Raw genomic sequence first — 17,505 nt, 5'->3', positions numbered from 1 at the left:
AAATAACCCCCATAATTGACACGATGTGCGGAGAGGCCTTTATCCAGTAATAAACTGGCGATTAATTAAAATAAATTTGTATGTGGTTAGCCCATTGTGCTATTGACGCCGTGACCCGAGTTTGATTCCTAACCATGGCTCACATTAGTGGCGAGCGATATTTAAATTTGTCCTAAACCCCCAACCTCACTCCCCTTTACCAAAATGCATCGACCACTTTGGTGAAGTATGGTAACCCACGCGATCAACACAGTATGGGAAGGCTTGTATGAAGCAGTCAGTGGATTAACGAATCCCTGCATTGGGCGTACCACAAGTTGTTAATTTCTCCACGGCTCATGCGTCTACCCTTCTCTTGATTCTCCGATTTCACATTAAGATAACCATCTCCGCTTGTGCTGGCCCCATTGCACTTGTGCCCCGCTCACTTCGTTTTGATACCAGGACGCTTGGGCAACGCTAATTTTAACCCTTTAAAACAGCTTGCCTTTAGTGGCTCCCCCCCCACCCCCTTTCACCACCTGATGACGGTCCCTTGTGTTGCGATCGAAACGTCGTAGTTTTGAAAATTATTTTTTTTACCTATCTACGTGAAATGGAAATAATAAAATAATAAAATTTTAAAAATAAAATTGTCTTTTTATAGTAAAATAATAAAAATAATAAAATAATGATACAACATTTTGCAATTTTATTATGTTTTATTTTTATTATTATATTATTTATTATTTCCATTCTACGTGACTTTACCGAAAGAACCAAGAAGATGAATCCCTGCAGTCACGAAAGCTTTAAATCGAAATCTATCTACGTGACTTTACCGAAAGACCCAAAGAATATGGTTAATACAGTATATATATGAAACAATACTTTACTGCAGTACTAAAATAAACCATAATATATAATTGGTGCTGTCTTATATAACTTGTGATGAGCTTTACACTGCCACTTGCATAATATTAGCCTACTTGGAAAAAATTTAGTGAATCATTTAAATAACGTCTCTAGTAATATTAAAAGTTAGTGCTTCTATTCGTCTGTCTTTTTGTATGTGTTCATATGTGTACACGTGTGTACCTGCAATAATAATAATAAGTACTTAACCACACAGGTCAATGTGAGTTATCACTTTCCACCAATCTCAGCCATGGCCTGAAATCTAACTCAGGTGACTGGGTTAGGGATATGTCTTTGTTGTGTGTTGGTGAAGGTGTTGGTGCACTGCCAACTGCAGCCTAAATCAACATGTCATGCATGGTGGTCACCCATCAAAGTGCTAACCAGGCTTTCAACCTGCTTAGCTTTCAAGAATGGATGAGATCGGGCACATTCCACATGATTTGGTTGGAGGCATTTGTATGTCTTCATTAATATGTATGTGTGTCTGTGTTCCCACAGCTAGGGCAAACCCAGAGCCAGCCCCTGGTGCCTGCCCATCCAGGTATGGAGGATTACATCCGTTTATTTTCTCACTTCTTGGTCAAGATATATTGTTAACACACTTGGCACAGGTCACATGTCTGATACACAGGGCCATTCCAATTGCGTGCACAGTGGCACAATCTTCCCACCTTCAGTCTGCCTTGCAAATCTAACTTTATTATTTTGTCTCAAAATAAACTTTTTTGAGAGTCATGTATATTTCACGACCGAACGTGTGTGCGTGGTGTGCACATGGTTTTGACCCAACCCTGCCTTGTGTGTGATATCTGCTTTAATGAGCACTCACAATATCTACACTTTCTCCTGCATTGCATGCATAGACGTAGGGGCACCATGTGATGTGAGACAGGATAAGAATGAATGTGAAGGTAAACTGTGCCGCAGTGATTTGCCACGAGGAGGATTTGCCCATGATTTTTTATTTTTCAATTTTAATGTTATTTACTACTTTTGTTCCATTGTGCAGTCAGTGCCATGTCATGAGACAAATTATATGTCCATTCAGAACAGTACATGTTCGTGAATATCCCGTGGAAGATGATATCACAGAATTACTTCAAAGATTCCTTCGAGTGACCTTGAAACCACACGCACCCTGCTGCAGATGTTTGTCCCTTGGCAGTGAAACTGAACCTTTATTTTCTCAGAGCTGGAATTTTGCCAAATCAGGTGAAAAGCCAAATCTAAAATTATGGTTTAACTTGTGCAAGCATTAGTGACTGGCCTGAGATCATCCATTAACTGCACTTGAGAACCATATTTAATTGTGGGTGGCTAAAGGTTTCAAATCCAAGATCTCAGTGTTGTCAGATCAGTAGTCCACTACTTGAGCCACCCAGCCACAAAAACATATGAAGTTGGTTTGGCATTTTACGTAGTATCTTAGGCCAGAACATTTTTCACCATCCTTTATATGATTCAACAGTGCAAAGTGTTGGATAACAATTGCTGTAATGTATGCAATAAGGGAAGTAGGGATGTGTTCCCAATTTTGGGATGAATCTGAAAAATGTGAAAATCGGGCGTAAGTAAAACATTTCTGACAATCTGAATTGTGTTGTTGTTTTGGATTGACCCGAAATTTTGACGTCATTGGAAACTAATTTCCAAAAGGAAAGATGTATGGATTACCTTACCTAGTGCTTCTATATGTATTCTGTCCTTTGTATGTATGTTGAACTTTTTTCGTACCGTACGCAGCCAACCGCACTAATCGGAGCTGTGGGGGAGGGACAACAAACTAAACAGAGAAAGTCGTGCGAAATAAATACATTTTAAATGTCTAATTTAAAGTGGCACAGTTCCAGTGGGCTTCGAATGTCAGAAATGAAGAGTGGTCAAGACAGTTGCAGAAACACAGCTAAAATTAACCCGTAAAAACAAAGTTTTTCACTATAAATCCTTTATATGCGTGTTCAATGGGCCACAAACCAGCCCACATTGGTCTTTGAAATGGGCGGCTAGAGTCCTCTCGTTCTCTGGCTTGAGATGGCTGCCACCTATGGGTCAGATGATTGCCTGCCACCATTAAGCAATTGGTAATTAAATATAAAAAAAAATTACCTAAAAAGTGTAAAATTTTGGGAAAAAAAATTCACGAAAATAAATTGTCACGCACAACGAGTCTGTGCAAAATGTCAGCTCGATTGGATCACGGGAAGTGGGTTAAAAAACGACCGAAAGATTTGCACGGTCGTAAGCGCGCAAGCAAGCAAGCAAGTGAACTTAATATAAAGGATTTAAAAAAAAACACAGTTACCTGGTTCCACATTAAATCCTGCAGCTGGGCAGGAGCAGAAGAGGACGACTCACAACTCGTGTTCAACAGTGACAGAAAAAGCCCCAGCGCTGGGAGCCCCGTCCTGTCTGGTCGAGGTGAGACCACACCCTGACCATGTCGATGGAGCCAAGTGTGCGTTTGTCTACGGAATAACTTGCTCTTGCCTGGCTCGTGGTGGCGTTGTGTGTGTTTGTGTGTCTGCGCCATTGGTGTTTCCCGATCTCTCGGCCAACATCAGTGATGATTATCTGAACTGGTCCTGGGCCTCCGCTAGGTCGATCCAGCCTCAAATGAGTATCTGGTGCAGTGTATAAACATTTCCATTCGGGAGACAAAGGTCGTGGTGCAGGCCACCCACCCCGGTGTGTGGCATGCCGGACTTAATAGGTGCTCGCTCACAGCACTTGTCTCTGCAGTCTGTCAAGGCTATATGGTGGAATTTTGCACCATATGTGCAAATGTTTTGTTTATATTTTTTCCATCATTCATGTATCATGTCAGATTTCGTATTAAATCCGACATTCACATTCACATTGTGCCAAATCCAATGCAGGCATGCATGGTTAAAGTTAACGTATTTATTTCTTTAATTAATATGATACACTGTCATTAAAAAGAAAAACTAAGAAGTTTAAACATTTATGGGAATGATACTCAGTATAGAAATAAGAGATGTAAAACTCAGGCAAATTATACAGAAAACTCAGCCACATTTATAATTAAAAGTAAAATGTAATTACTGTACAGTGGATCATTCTGACACAAGTCTGAATTAAATCCTCACCATCAATTAATTGTATAACTCTTTTAATCAAATTCATCTTCATGCGTTTCCACATTTTTTTTTTCCAATTAGAATAATTTAGCTTCAACCGCTTCTTTTGGTAAACATGTAAAAGCAAGATAATGTTTTAGGGCTGAGAACAAAGGAGGCGTGTGATAACCTGTTTATAAAAGCCTGAAATATAAACAGGTATCTGAGATAATCCTCTCACCAAATCACTCAGAATGCGCACAATATCGTTAGATCTCGAAAGCTAAGCAGGTTTTACCATGGATACCGTTCTAATGGGTGGCCACCACCCTTAGCAGGTGTCATAGGCTTGTAGGGCTATGTAGTGGGCAGTGTGGCAAGATCCATTGTCGCAATGTATTTGTACGCTTGCACGTCCAATGCTGCCCGCATTCACCAACTGACCAGTGTGGTGAAGAATGTTCAAGTGACCCTCATCCAGCAGTGGGTGCCTGTGTCCGTATACATGTACAGCACAATTGAGACGAAATACAAAAAAAGCAGAGCATACATTCAACCCCCTTATCAATTTCTCCACCTGTGACCTTCTGTAATTTAGCGCTACGCATGTGTGTTTTTGTTGCCTGCACGTCCTGCCGTGCTGGATTTTACGCTGAGTGGGAACCAACCCTCCCCGTGCTTCTGACTGACGCGTTCACCCGCGGCCGAGTCTCGTCCGTTCGTCCGTCCGTCTGCCGGTCACGATTGTGGTTGACCGAGAAGAGGCGTCGTTACGTGCGCGCATTGTGCGTGGGTTGGGTTCGCATGTCGTGTGACTGTCTCGCCTTGCGCCGAGTGATTTGATCCCTATGGCTTAACCCTGGGGTACCAAATAATACGAAATGGCCGAGGCAGTTAAATATTCTATTTCTGGGACACTATTTTTTCCAGGAGTGTACTTAACTTCGCGACTGGGGTACCAATCAATCCGAAATCAGTGCTACTCCGCGATGTCGAAACGCCAAACATTAGCATTAAAAAATCCGTTATCGACAATTTTAACTTTGAATAGTGCATCGTGTACAGCTCGTCGAGATGAGTCGATTGCCGCATCGCTGACCCTCAACAGACTAAAAATGACTGCATCACGGACATTAAGCGAGAGCCGGGGTACTATGGTACCCCGAGGTACTATGGTACCCGAGGTACTGCCATAAGGTTCATTTGTGGAGCTACGTGATCTGCTTTAATGGCCGTGCTCTCTATCACATTAAAGAGGGGGGGGTGTAATGGGCAGCATGAGATTTGTGGCAGCAGTTTTCATAATCTCTCTCTCTCGTCTCGGTGACGTGAGATGAGGCAGGCAAGTCAGTCCTGTTGGTGAGCCATCGCTTAAATGTGTTTTTGTTTCCATTTGTGTCCTATTATCGTTTAGCGAAGATCGTTTTAATCAGCGTGCACTACTCTTTATAACGAATGCGGTTCTAAGGCACGGACATTGGCAAAGACAATGGAATTAAAGGTGAAGAATACGCAAAGACGCCTGGAGAGGCACATACTGGCAATTATACTGACAGGAAAAGAAACCCATGGATTATATAACGCACACAGGTTAGAGACATGCATTTGGTTATTGTTTAGAAACATAAAGGGCTGGAGTAGGACAGCTTACTCGAAGATATAATGGCGGGTGGTGAGACTAATCACAGTGGCAGCCAAAGAAGAGATGGAGAGATGATATGCCGATGGAGAGGTGATATTATTGTGTGTGCGGTTACTAAATGGATTGTTAGATTGCTGGACCATGAGACATAGCATTGGCTTCAGAAGACCTTCGTCCCGAAGTAGATTGACCATGGTTGCTGATGATGGTGTGCTATGTACGTCATGTTTGTGACCTTTAAACAAACAAAATATATACATCTAATTCTATTGCGAGTGTGCCACATACCACAGTTGTACCATGAGGTGAATGAAGATCATTTAGCGGTTGCTGCAAGGACCTCGCAGTCACAGAAGGAACTGTTAATTTATATTTCACCAAATGCATTGAAAGTCATTTTTGGCCCTCCGTAAGGAAAGGTTTCTGCACCCCTGCAGTATTAGCGTGTATGATTTAGCTCTCAGTGCTGCACTGTGTTAAGTTTGGTCATATTTCTGAGAGGTCTAAGACTAAAAAACTGCGCACTACTCTAGAGCGCCCGGTTCACTCTGAGGTTGCTACCCAGATTCGAAATCAGGATCACGGCTTTGCTGATTTTCAGCAGCAATCAGGTCAATTGATAGATCTTTTGTGGTAGGGGGGGCGGTATTGCCACCTCTATGTCGAGTTGAGGCAGTGTGCGAGAAGGGGGGCGTTCTGTATAAAGCAACTTGTAGAAAATGTGCAGGGAGTATACATTTTTACTATTTACTGTCAATTATAAAACCAATTCTCCATATCTTCCGATTTTTCCCTCCACATTTAAAAAAACCCGTTTAAGAGTATTTGGCTGCTATAGATTTTCCACGTGAAAACCCACTTCGTTGAACTATCATTTGTGGCTAGGTCGCTTCTGAAAAAGAGCTATTTGCTCATTGGGCCTTACCTGGTAAAATAATACTTTAGTTGTACTTTAGTTTATTGTTTATATAAATCAAAATCCAGTTTGAGTATAATTTAGCGGTATAAATACTCACTCACCCGATAGTGACCTCGGGCAAGATGCCACATTGTCCCCTGGCTGCCCCCTACACTCACTGGTGTCCATCCTTCCACTGTTCCACTGCCACACAATTCTCTTGTCATGTGCTCCCTATTACTCTAACTCAAATTATAAATATTCTTTGGGTATTTCGGTAAAGTCACGTAGATAGGTAAATAAAAAATAACAAAAATAACAAAAAACTACGACGTTTCGATCGCAACACAAGCAGTCGTCATCAGGAAACGACGACCGCTTGTGTTGCGATCGAAAGGTCGTAGTTTTGTGTTGTTATTTTTTTTTTACCTATCTACGTGACTTTACCGAAAGACCCAAAGAATATGAATTCCTGCAGTCACGAAAGCTTTAAGTCAAGATCAAATTCTAAATGTTTGTGGTTTCACTCTTCAAACACACCAGTGGGCTGAAGAAGTAACTAATTGGCGTTTTGTTAACGTGACACATTTTTTTACTGATTGGCCATGTCGGGTGGTGAAGGGATGCGACATATTCATACTTACGCGATCTAACCCAAAAGCATTTATTACGAATACTTTAACCCTGTCCACCCCCCCGACCCCCCGGGCCACGAACATCGAATTTTAACTCCCCGCCCCACACTGCGCACGTGGTGAACAGAGTTGTTTATTTCACGGTTCTGTGTGCAGCGTGACACTGACACTTGACACCGCGAGGAACAGGCTCTTCCCATAAAAACGGACACATCAGCTGACCGCCCATGACAGTCGGGGTGGTGGGGTGGTGTGAGGGCTCTTTTGGTCATCAAGTGCAAGAGCCTGGGACATCAGGAGCGGCCATGTGCAGTACCAGATTTTTTGACATGTAGTGGGGTTTTGTATGTTTGTTTGTTATTACGGCAGTAAAGCATTGCTATTGTTATTATCGATCAGGACTAAACAAGCACAAGGAAATATTTGTGCGGGTTTTGCAAACTGGAGCCACGAACTGCACTCCCGTTCTTATTCAAACGGCTGCCCATTCCTCCTAGATTCTAGCTTCGATTTTTCATAAAACAGCCAACCCCCTCCAAAAAATGTCTTTGCCGCCGGGTGCCTATTTATGTTAAATAATTCATGACTGCTCTGTGTTATCACCGCATCGTGCCGTTTTTACAATACAGTTATAATTAAATGATTAAAGTTTAAACAGCCCATAAAAAAAGTGTAGTTACCGTATTTGGCAAAGAAGCACAGTGGTACATGATTCAATATTTTATCACTAAGAGACCTTGAAAAATATTTATTGGAAGAGTCAGTTTCCTTATGTGACATGTGACACAGTAATGTGATTTGTAAGGGCGCCGATAGGCAACTTATTACGGCCTCGTATATATTGTCTGCTATCCATATGTCCATTTGCTTGTCCGTCCATATGTTTCATGTTAACTGCAAATCCCTTCAACCAGTCACCATGAAATATATCACGCAGCTTACCAGTACCATTCCCCAGGTATGCATTATGTTTGGCAATATTGGTAGCACAATACTTTTAAAAACTGAAATGAAAAGAAGAATGTGTTTGGTATGGTCTTGAACAAGAAAACAGAACTGAAATTGAAAAATTGCGCAAAGAAGCACGGCATTATTGGAATTATATTTAAAGACCGAATAGGAGAACTAGTGTATTATAGAACATATGCAAGTTAAGGACACCATTCAAACTGTAAAACAAAATAATTGGGCTTGGACAGGACAGGTCGCCAAAGGGATCGTAAAAATGGAGTGACACGCTCGGACTAGGCCGCATCTGAAAGTCTGACTACCGAGGAGATGGAGCAATCCAGAACCATGAGGGATGGTGACAACTTGGGGAGGCCTTCATCCAGCAGTGAATTGATCATGGCTGATGATGACGTTTCGTACCGATGTGATTAGTGGGAGAGTACGTAACAATGAGATCACATTCGGTGAAAATGCACCTGCTTATTGTGTTGTCTCTACACACATTTGGACGTTTCGACGTGCATATTTCAACAAAATATTTGATGATGCTGCATTGGCAATGGTGTACAAGTACAATTTACAAAACAAGCTAAATATGTGTCAACAACACCACTGCCTTAAAAGAAGAATATTTAATTGGCAACGTCTCAGGCAATGGCTCTTCTTCATGGCACATAAAATCCCGTAACAAAATGGCGGCTACTCTTTTCACTTTCCCGCGTTTGTTTTACATTCGGATCTTCAGGTTTATCAGTTAACAGATAGTCGTGATGCACGTTTAACCAGTCACGTATTTAATGATCCCTAACTCATAACATGGCCGGAGAAGCTGAGCAGACATGGGCAGTTGAAATGTCGAGTGTCATGAGAACCAGATTTTTTTAAATCCACGTTTTTGGTAAAGGCATGCATAGAACCATACACTGCAGATGATGGAACTGATATATACTTTTTATTCTATAAAAAAAGATCTTGGTAACTAAATTGCAAAATATACGATGATTATTGGCCAGGAAACCAAAGAAATTGTATTTAAATACATAATCTCTATCAATAAAGCCATTATACTTATTGGTTCTTTCGGTAAAGTCACGTGACTTTACCGAAAGAACCAATGGCTTTACTGATAGAGATCATGTATTTATGTATTTAAATAAAATCAAATATTTTATTTCTACCTACGTAACTTTACCAAAAGAACCAAAGAGTATGGATTCCTGCAGTCACGAAAGCTTCAAATCAAAGCCATCATCCTTGCCTTAATTTTGTATAGTCGGCTGCTGCAGGCATTGAAGATAGTCTCTTCTGTTGGCTGCAAATTCGTTGCTTATAACTCTCTCCATCTGTTGTTGCCTCTTCGATTGAGATGTCCTCCCCAAGTCCACCTGCTTTATGCTCGTGAATGTGATATCTTGAATTATTATTTGCACTCCTCTTCACATGCTCCTCCTCGTGTGCCCTCCAGTTATTCCAACCGCGTAGTTTTCCAACGGCAATTAAAAAAGCCATAACTCAGAATATTTATACGCTGCAGGAATAAAACCAAAAAAACAAGGGGGGTGTTCTCAATGCCTATTTTGCGTCAAGTGGTACACAAAGCAAGCTCGTGTTGGCATGTCGAGTTTATTCAAGGGGTTGTTTGGAGCAAAGGGAATGCTGTTTGCTTAGCTGAAACCGAGCAGAGATTGCCTACCAACCCGTTTGGCTGCTCATCATCTTTTGCTACATGACAGACATTGATCGCGGGCCATGAAATTTAGTCGCTGGCACCTTCCTCAATTTTCCTCTCCCAAAGAATCAAGCAGAGCCAGAGGATTCTGGAATTCCTGTCGCATGTATCCTTATGCTGACACTAATATACCGCTAATAATTCGTAAAGGAAGGCAGCCCAGGAAAGGTCCTTGCTCCAGCAACGCACGTCAGCTTTTATGCAGCGTCAAGGAGGCAGCAACGACATCACAACAAGAGCCCGGCCGAGTCCGGGTGAGGATGGTAGCCACAGAACTGGAGGAGCGTGGTGGGAGAGACGGGCCAGGGAGCTGAGAAGTGAGAAGAGGGCGCAACCAGGCGCCTCTGCTCAGTCCAACCCCGTCTGCTTCAAACGCTGCTCGTGTTGTGTGATGTGCCTCTGTTGCTAGTGTTGCTGCTGCGTGGTGCACATCTGCTGCTAGTGCCGCTGCTGTTGCCCTAGAAGGGTCCTCGTGTACGGTGGGAGTGCTGTACACTCCAGGTGAGCGTGGAGAAGTGGCCACTGTGGTGTGCAGTGGACGAAGGGGGGTTTACTGTAGTGAATGGCTGGAGGGTGGCCGTGAGTATGCCACTGTTTGGCACAGGTGTGCGACCCTGAGCAGAACTTAAAGGACCTAAACCTCTGGATGCTCGTGTTCCTGTGCCTGGGCAAAGGGGTACAGCAAAAGTATTGTCTACTGGTGTGTGTGTGTGGGTGTGCATGACGGGTTTGCGTAGGGACTAGTTGTGAGTGAATCTTACCTACCTGGCAAATAGCAAGAGTGCTGTTCTGAGTGTGAGTCTGTCGGGATTGTGCATGGTTTAGGTGTGTGTGTGTGTAATAGTTTAGGCAAGGCATGGTGCCACCTTTGTTTCTTGGAGGATGTGGCAGTGGCCACTACTACTCCTCCACCTCCCTTAACATGGCTGAACCCAAATAAATTGTTCAGACCCTTTGTACTGACTCGGCCCTGGTCTGTTGTCCGTTCACCCGCCAGGGTCCAAGTCTGATACCCCATGCTCTACCCACCCCAATTGACTTCTTTTGTAGAGTGATGCCAAAATTGTTAACCCAACGTCACATCCTATTTGCGAGTGGAATAGCTTTTTTAGAAGGACGTATCTTTTCCCCATCAATTTCAAAACCCTTTTTGTATATATCAGAAATACCACTCACACCAACAAAAGAGTGATTTTTTTTAAAACTCGGTATGAATTGGCACCACTACTTCGTCTCGATATTATCAACGCACAAAAATTCTCTCTGCCACCAAATTCCATTTGTAGGGAAATCAAATACTGCAAGCAAGCCTCCTTAATTACGCTCATAGAAGATTTTTACAGGGGACTGCATTTAAATTAAACTCATGAACCTTGAACCGCAATGCAATTCATATGCTCGCCAGACCACTTAAAAAATGTGAATCTTAAAAATTGTTCTTATTTATTTCGATAAGACTTTACTTCTCGCTACCAAACCCAATAGACATTTGTACCATGGGGTCACATGTGATTTGCATATCACAGACGCTAATAATAAATTGCTGTCGAGGCACGTGGTGATTCTGCCGCCAGGAGCCACGCCAGGAACCACGCTCGGCTCACAGCGTGTGCCCCTGCACGTACACCCACGACTCATAAGCCGTGCCGTGCGGCTCTTCAGTGCGGCGTGTCACGTGCTGCTTGTGCTCTGTGATCTATTTGAGACTCTGTCGCCCCCACGTCATCTGCCTTAATTGTTCATTAATAACGGCTTGCCTCGCGCGCTAATTGTCACTCTTTTTGGGCTAAATCTGCAGTGGCTAAGAACAATGTTCTACTTGCAGCAATTAACACCTGCACTGCTGCGCCACCCCTGCGGGGAATATTCAAATTGCGGTTCCGTAATTGCTAGAAAGGTATAAAAAGTAAAAACAAACATTGAGTTGTCAATGTTTTTTGGATAATGATCCATTGAAATTCGATCGATATGTAAAATTAATGATAATCTGCATGAAATCAGAACGTTTATTTGTGATTCAAAAATTGAGTTGGTATCCACCCACTAAAATTATTAAACCAGACACACACTGCAGAAATATTTTATGATGTAACGTCTAGCCACGTGTGTGTGTGTGTACATGCACACACGAATGGCTGCCTTTGTGCCTGCATATCCGTGTGAGCATGTGTGGTTCTGCGGCGATCTTTGTGTTCGTCTGTATTAGGCTGTGTGTGCATGTGCGTGTCTGCATGCGTGTCTGCTTTTAACGCAACTGGCTCACACCCCGTGTGGGCTATATTTACATGGCCCACTTGTCTGCTGTCAGGGTTCGGTGGACTGATCATCGCCAACAGACCTGCTAAATTAAATAAGATTAGCACTTAGGCTGAGTAGCAGGCTCCAAAAGACTCTGCAGAAAAGTCCCATAAATTAGTCAGGAGCCCTTTGGACTAAAGGAGGCAGTCCCAGAGTGCAATGTGTGCAGAGTTTGTTGCTCATATGTGTGTGTATAACCCATTATCATGTCTAACCCATTGCTGTGTGTGTATGTCATGTTTAGTGTGGGAGCTTTGCCAGGTGTTTGAAGGAGAGCAGTGGGTGCAGGGTGACATGCTCAGGTAGGGCACACCGCCTGCCTGAACGCACCTTTTTTGAAAGGATTAAGCACTCTATCTCCAACACTCTGATGTTCTGACAGGAGTTTAGTGGGATAAGTGGTGCACTGGATGAGGGTTAAGTTATGGACCATCATACCTATTTCATGCTAGTCTTTATTATGTTTTAATGCTAGTGCTGGGAGTGTGCGTTCGGAACCCATTGCATTGAATTACATCTTTCAATTTCTTGACACAGTCAAGATGGCACAGTCAAGATGGGAGTATCAGATTAGATGTCAAAATGTAATAACCATAAACCTGACTATAACCCTAACAATCATAATCTAGTCATATACCAAATAACCATGAGCTTTAACCCATATCCCCAACAGTCTAACCTCAGCCATTGTTCTAACAATTGTGCATAATTCCCACCTTCACAATCATTTTTTCATCGCTTTTAACAACCTAAAATTTCACAAGAATTTTGCAACGACAGTTGGTTAGAAAATGGCCCGTAATAGAGGTCAATGTTACATCCATCGCGTCTCCTATGGGTCTTTCAGAGGACCTTAGGCAGCGTCCTGTAATAATCACTGTCGGCAATTGGAGCGTACGCTTCAGCATCACTGCCCACAAAGTTCCTGAGAGTGTACGCAGGGTCTGATCTGAAAAGGACTTTTGGAAGTGAGTCTGGGCAGTGGGCCCAGTCTCAGAACCCTGTGGGGAGGCCCCTGTGTTCAGTTGACCTCACATTGAGGCTGCTGCTTTACGCACACGTGCACAGATACTTCACAACAGGGTGAGACACAGAACAACAGAACAAATCAAGTCCACAATGGCAAGAACAATCTTAAAATATCTAATTTTCTTAAAGTTTGCGGCACTTACTTTTTCAGTGCGATTTTAAGCATGTACGGGGATGTTTTTTTGTGTATATTTTGTATTTGCGTCTTTGTGTGTGCATGTGTCTTTTTGGAGGGGAATGGGAGATGTATTGGTTAGCGCGCTGCACTACGAACCCAGCAGCTTGCCTTCGATTCTCAGCCACGGATAAAGTCAGCGGAAAGTGTTATTTGAACCTCCCCTTGGTCAATTTAGTAGAAAATTAGTACCTGGTGCAGTATAAACATCAGCCCTGGGGAGACAAAGGTGGCCAGTGTATATTTCTTGCCACAATATCCTCTTATGCACCATTCTGGACTCAAAAGGTGCTGATCAACAGCGTTTTCCCCCAACAGTCTTTATAGGATGTAGGTGGTTTTGGAGAGCAGTTGTGTCCTGTGAAGTGTACTTCCTACATAATCTCAGTTATTTGAGTATTGTTGCTGAAGATGCGCATTCACAGCGGGAGTTAAAATCTATGCCTGGTCTCAATCTGTCTTTGGTTAACTGAGCCTAAATTGAGCAATTGCTATGGTTTGGTCAACATCAGCAGGAATGAGACAAAGGTGGCTGGGATGTCCTGGCCCCAGAATGTGCCGTGCCAGTACTTTAACATTTGCTCAAAATAGACTTTGTGACAACAGCCAAAGAAGTCTAAAGGTAGATTTTTTTTTTATCTTTGTTTATAAAGGGACCTTTATTTTTGTGTGTGTACATACATATGGCATTGTGTGTATACATTTATGTTCATAAAATCAACACTGCACAATGAAGCGGGTGAGCTAGGTTTGATTCTTAGCCATAGCAAACATCAACGGTGATTGCTATGAGCCGACCCTGGGCCTGCTCCAGGTCCACTCGACCTGAAATAAGCACCTGGTGCAGTGTGTAAACATCGCCACTGGGGAGACAAAGGCGGTCGGGCGTGGGTGCTGGCCATCCACCCCCGAGTGTGCCGTGCCGGCCTTCATAGATGCTCGCTAACATCATTTGCCCCAACAGTCTGTTAAGGATATACGGGGGGTTTCTGTCTTTGTTTGTATTGTATACCTGGGAATAGTTTTAAATGTAGTTTTCAATTCCTATGAAGAAGGTGCTGTTGAGTATAAACAGAATCAGGTGATGCTGCCTCAGACTTTACAATATTTTCCCAACACATTTTGGCTGCCACGCTGCAACAAACGCAGCCTGTTGAGTATTCATCAGGGGGTTCGAATATACTTTGAATAGGTATACTTGCAAGCCAAATTTTTTTTTATACTTAATCTCTTTTAAAAATGTTTAATTAAAACTGATAATGTGAAATTACGTTTGTAATTGGCCTTTAGCTGTGCATCGGTAAAACGACCGATGTTTTCTTTCACATTACGGTGGGGCCGTTCGGCTTCTCTGATTGGAGGATGTGTCCAGGCACGCCGTTACTTTTTGTAACCTCCTGTAATTATCCTAAATGGCGGTCGACGACGCACTTGGACAGGGCACTTTGGATTCCCCGCTAAGTTATTATTTTTGTACTGCAGCCCAGCGGTCAAAATACATTGGGGGGAAACATCCCCTGCTTGAAGCCGGTACCGTCTGCTACTATTTGTGCCCAGGAGCATATTCTTAACATTCTAGATTGGAAGCTTTCGTGACTGCAAGGATTCATATTCTTGGGTTTTTTCGGTAAAGTCACGTAGATAAAAAATGTAAATCAAAATTAATGAAAGTAAAATAAAAAATAAAATAAAAATCACGACGTTTCGGAGGCAACACAAGCTTCCGTCTTCAGGTGGAACCGTCACAGCACGCTTGCTGTATCAAGTATTTTTATTTTACTTTTATTAATTTTAATTTTAATTTTTTACCTACGTGACTTTACCGAAAAAACCCAAGAATATATTCTTAACGTGTATGTATATGTTGTCCCATCGGCCGCGTACCCACGTGCATTGTGCTTTCTTCCAGGAGGGCGGTACTGCCTCCCAGCTCGGAGCGTTGGGCGTGCGACGCGGCTGTTGAGGCCGACCCGGGGGTCTCGGGGTCCCTAGGCGGTGGGGGCTCCAAGGGTGCGGGAGTGGTAGCCGGGCTGGTGAGCCAACGCGTGCTGCAAGAGGAGGAGGAAGAGGGCCCTCGTTATACACGCGGCTCGGACAGCGAGGGATTCAGCCCCCGTCCTGGTGACAATCATCACCATCATCATCAACACGTGATCTTATCTAACGTAGATTTATATAGCGCCTTATTACAAGGCGCTTTACAACTATGATAAAACTGTACATCAGATGGTCGTGGTTGAAATAAAGTGTGGGGGGTTATTAAAAGTGGTGGTGTTAGATATAGTGACAGGAGAACAGGTGGGAGAGGTTAAGGATGGGTTGGGGTCAGGGTAGTGATCAGGGTAGTGATGGGGGTTGGGGTTGGCTTGCACATACCTGGGGGCCGGGGGCACGGAGTGGCAGTAGCACGATGGGCTCGGGGAGAAGTGGTGGGTAGTTTAAACGAAGGAATGGAAGCAGGTTATAGTGAAGATGTATGTTTTTTAGTGAAGTGGGAGTTTATTCCATTGTCACTTTGCCCTCATTGTGATCATCTTAATCCTCATCGCATGCATGATGATGATGGAGATGACAGGCTCCATGCCTCCAAGTCACGCTTGAACTTGAGTCTGTGAAATTGTGCCTTGTACACATTTTATTACAATTTTTATGATGTATATTGTGCATTCATGTTGAAAAACCACTTAAATATGCCTGTAATCATAAATCAGCATAGAACACTGAAATTTTAATCATAGAGCGTTCAACCGTTTACCACACATCCTCTTCTCGTAAGCCATGCCCATTCTTTTAAGATAGCCGTACAAATGGCACCTGATTTGAAATCGCAAAAAGGTATGACCAAAGTTGTAATGGAAAAGGGTTTCTGATATCATGAGGGTGTACAAGCTAATAAAAATGCAAACCAGAGTTTGGTCTGCTTGAATTCACTTTTGTGCCATTGTAGGATGAGGGCATCTGCTGGCCTTCTTGTTCCAGGCTCAGAGTGCAGATGATGATCTCTTCCCCAAAGCTTACCTTCTTGTATAAGCACAGACTTTGAAGAACCAAAGCACACTTGTGCCGCAGGCTGCGCGTTCTATTAGACTCTGATCCCTCCCCCATCCCGTCCCGACCTTGCAGTGCGGCGCTCCGACCGAGAGGAGGCTTTCCGTGCCCCTGCGCCGCACACGGCCAGCATCGCGCGCCACCCCGGGGCGCCCCGTCAGCCACCCCGCAACCCCTTCTCGCCCGGGTTTGACTCGGAGCCGCCGGACCCCACCGCAAGATCCGAGCGCATCGCTCGCTACAAGGCAGAGCGCCGTCAGCAGCTAGCCGAGCGCTACGGCATTCCAGCTGACAGCGACTCGGAGAACGACCCAGTGTCCAAGTACGCGTGGCTGAAGCAGCAGAGGGCTGGTGGTGCCGCTGCCGCCGCCGCCGCCGCTGCTGCTGGTGCCAGCGTCAGTGGTGGAGCGGGGATATCGGAGCGGGAGAAGAAGGTTCTGGCATCGCTGTCGGAACGAGAGCCGGCACCAAATTCCCGGCACCGCATAGCCGGGCGGAAAGAGGTGCAGTACACGGGACCGTACCCAAAAGCGACCGACAGTGGTGCCGTGAGTGACGGCCGAGGGAGGATGCTCCATCACCAGCATCACCACCAACATAACCATCATCAGCAGAAGCAGCAGCAACCGCAGCAGCAGCAGCAGAGAGGCAAGCACGGAGACACCATGGAGGCATCAGAAAGAGCAAGGTCGGCACAACCGCGTTATGCATGGGAGGAAGAAGGAGAGAGGTATCCACACACCGCCGCTCCACCTTACCAGCCTACCGCTGCCCCTCCTTACCATCAGGTGACCGCAACCCCTTACCAGCCTGCTGCTGCCTTTTACCAATCAACAGCCGCTCCTCCTTACCATCAGGTGACTGCCCCTCCTTATCAGCCAGCTGATGCCCCTCCTTACCAAGCATCAGTCGCTCCTTACCAGCATATGGCTGCTCCTCCTTATCAAATGGCGTGTGATCCTTATCAAGCCGTGGCCGCACCCCCTTACCAGCCGACTGCTGCCACTTATCCAGTGAGGGCAGTTCCGTCCTCTCCTCCATCGTCCCCAATGTCGCCGGGTTTCAGCCCCTACGAGGGCCACAGGTGAGCAGCAGCGAGTGGCCCGCACACCCCGCGCGGAAC

General features: G+C 44.3%; 1 protein-coding gene across 1 annotated transcript in view; it reads left to right on the top strand.

The window, feature by feature from the left end:
• Positions 1 to 17,505, top strand: part of LOC144938100 (uncharacterized) — a 37,684-nt gene that overhangs the window by 17,140 nt on the left and 3,039 nt on the right. The window contains exons 2-6 of the mRNA XM_078865798.1: positions 1,399 to 1,441; positions 3,227 to 3,318; positions 12,375 to 12,432; positions 15,244 to 15,455; positions 16,458 to 17,466. Coding sequence (XP_078721924.1) covers positions 1,399 to 1,441; positions 3,227 to 3,318; positions 12,375 to 12,432; positions 15,244 to 15,455; positions 16,458 to 17,466 — 1,414 coding nt within the window. The remainder of the gene's footprint in view (positions 1 to 1,398; positions 1,442 to 3,226; positions 3,319 to 12,374; positions 12,433 to 15,243; positions 15,456 to 16,457; positions 17,467 to 17,505) is intronic.

Source organism: Lampetra fluviatilis, chromosome 21 (assembly GCF_964198595.1).
Source record: "Lampetra fluviatilis chromosome 21, kcLamFluv1.1, whole genome shotgun sequence".
Lineage (NCBI taxonomy): Eukaryota > Metazoa > Chordata > Hyperoartia > Petromyzontiformes > Petromyzontidae > Lampetra > Lampetra fluviatilis.
The sequence above is the reverse complement of the archived record's forward strand: the minus strand, read 5'-3'. Positions and strand labels throughout refer to the sequence as shown.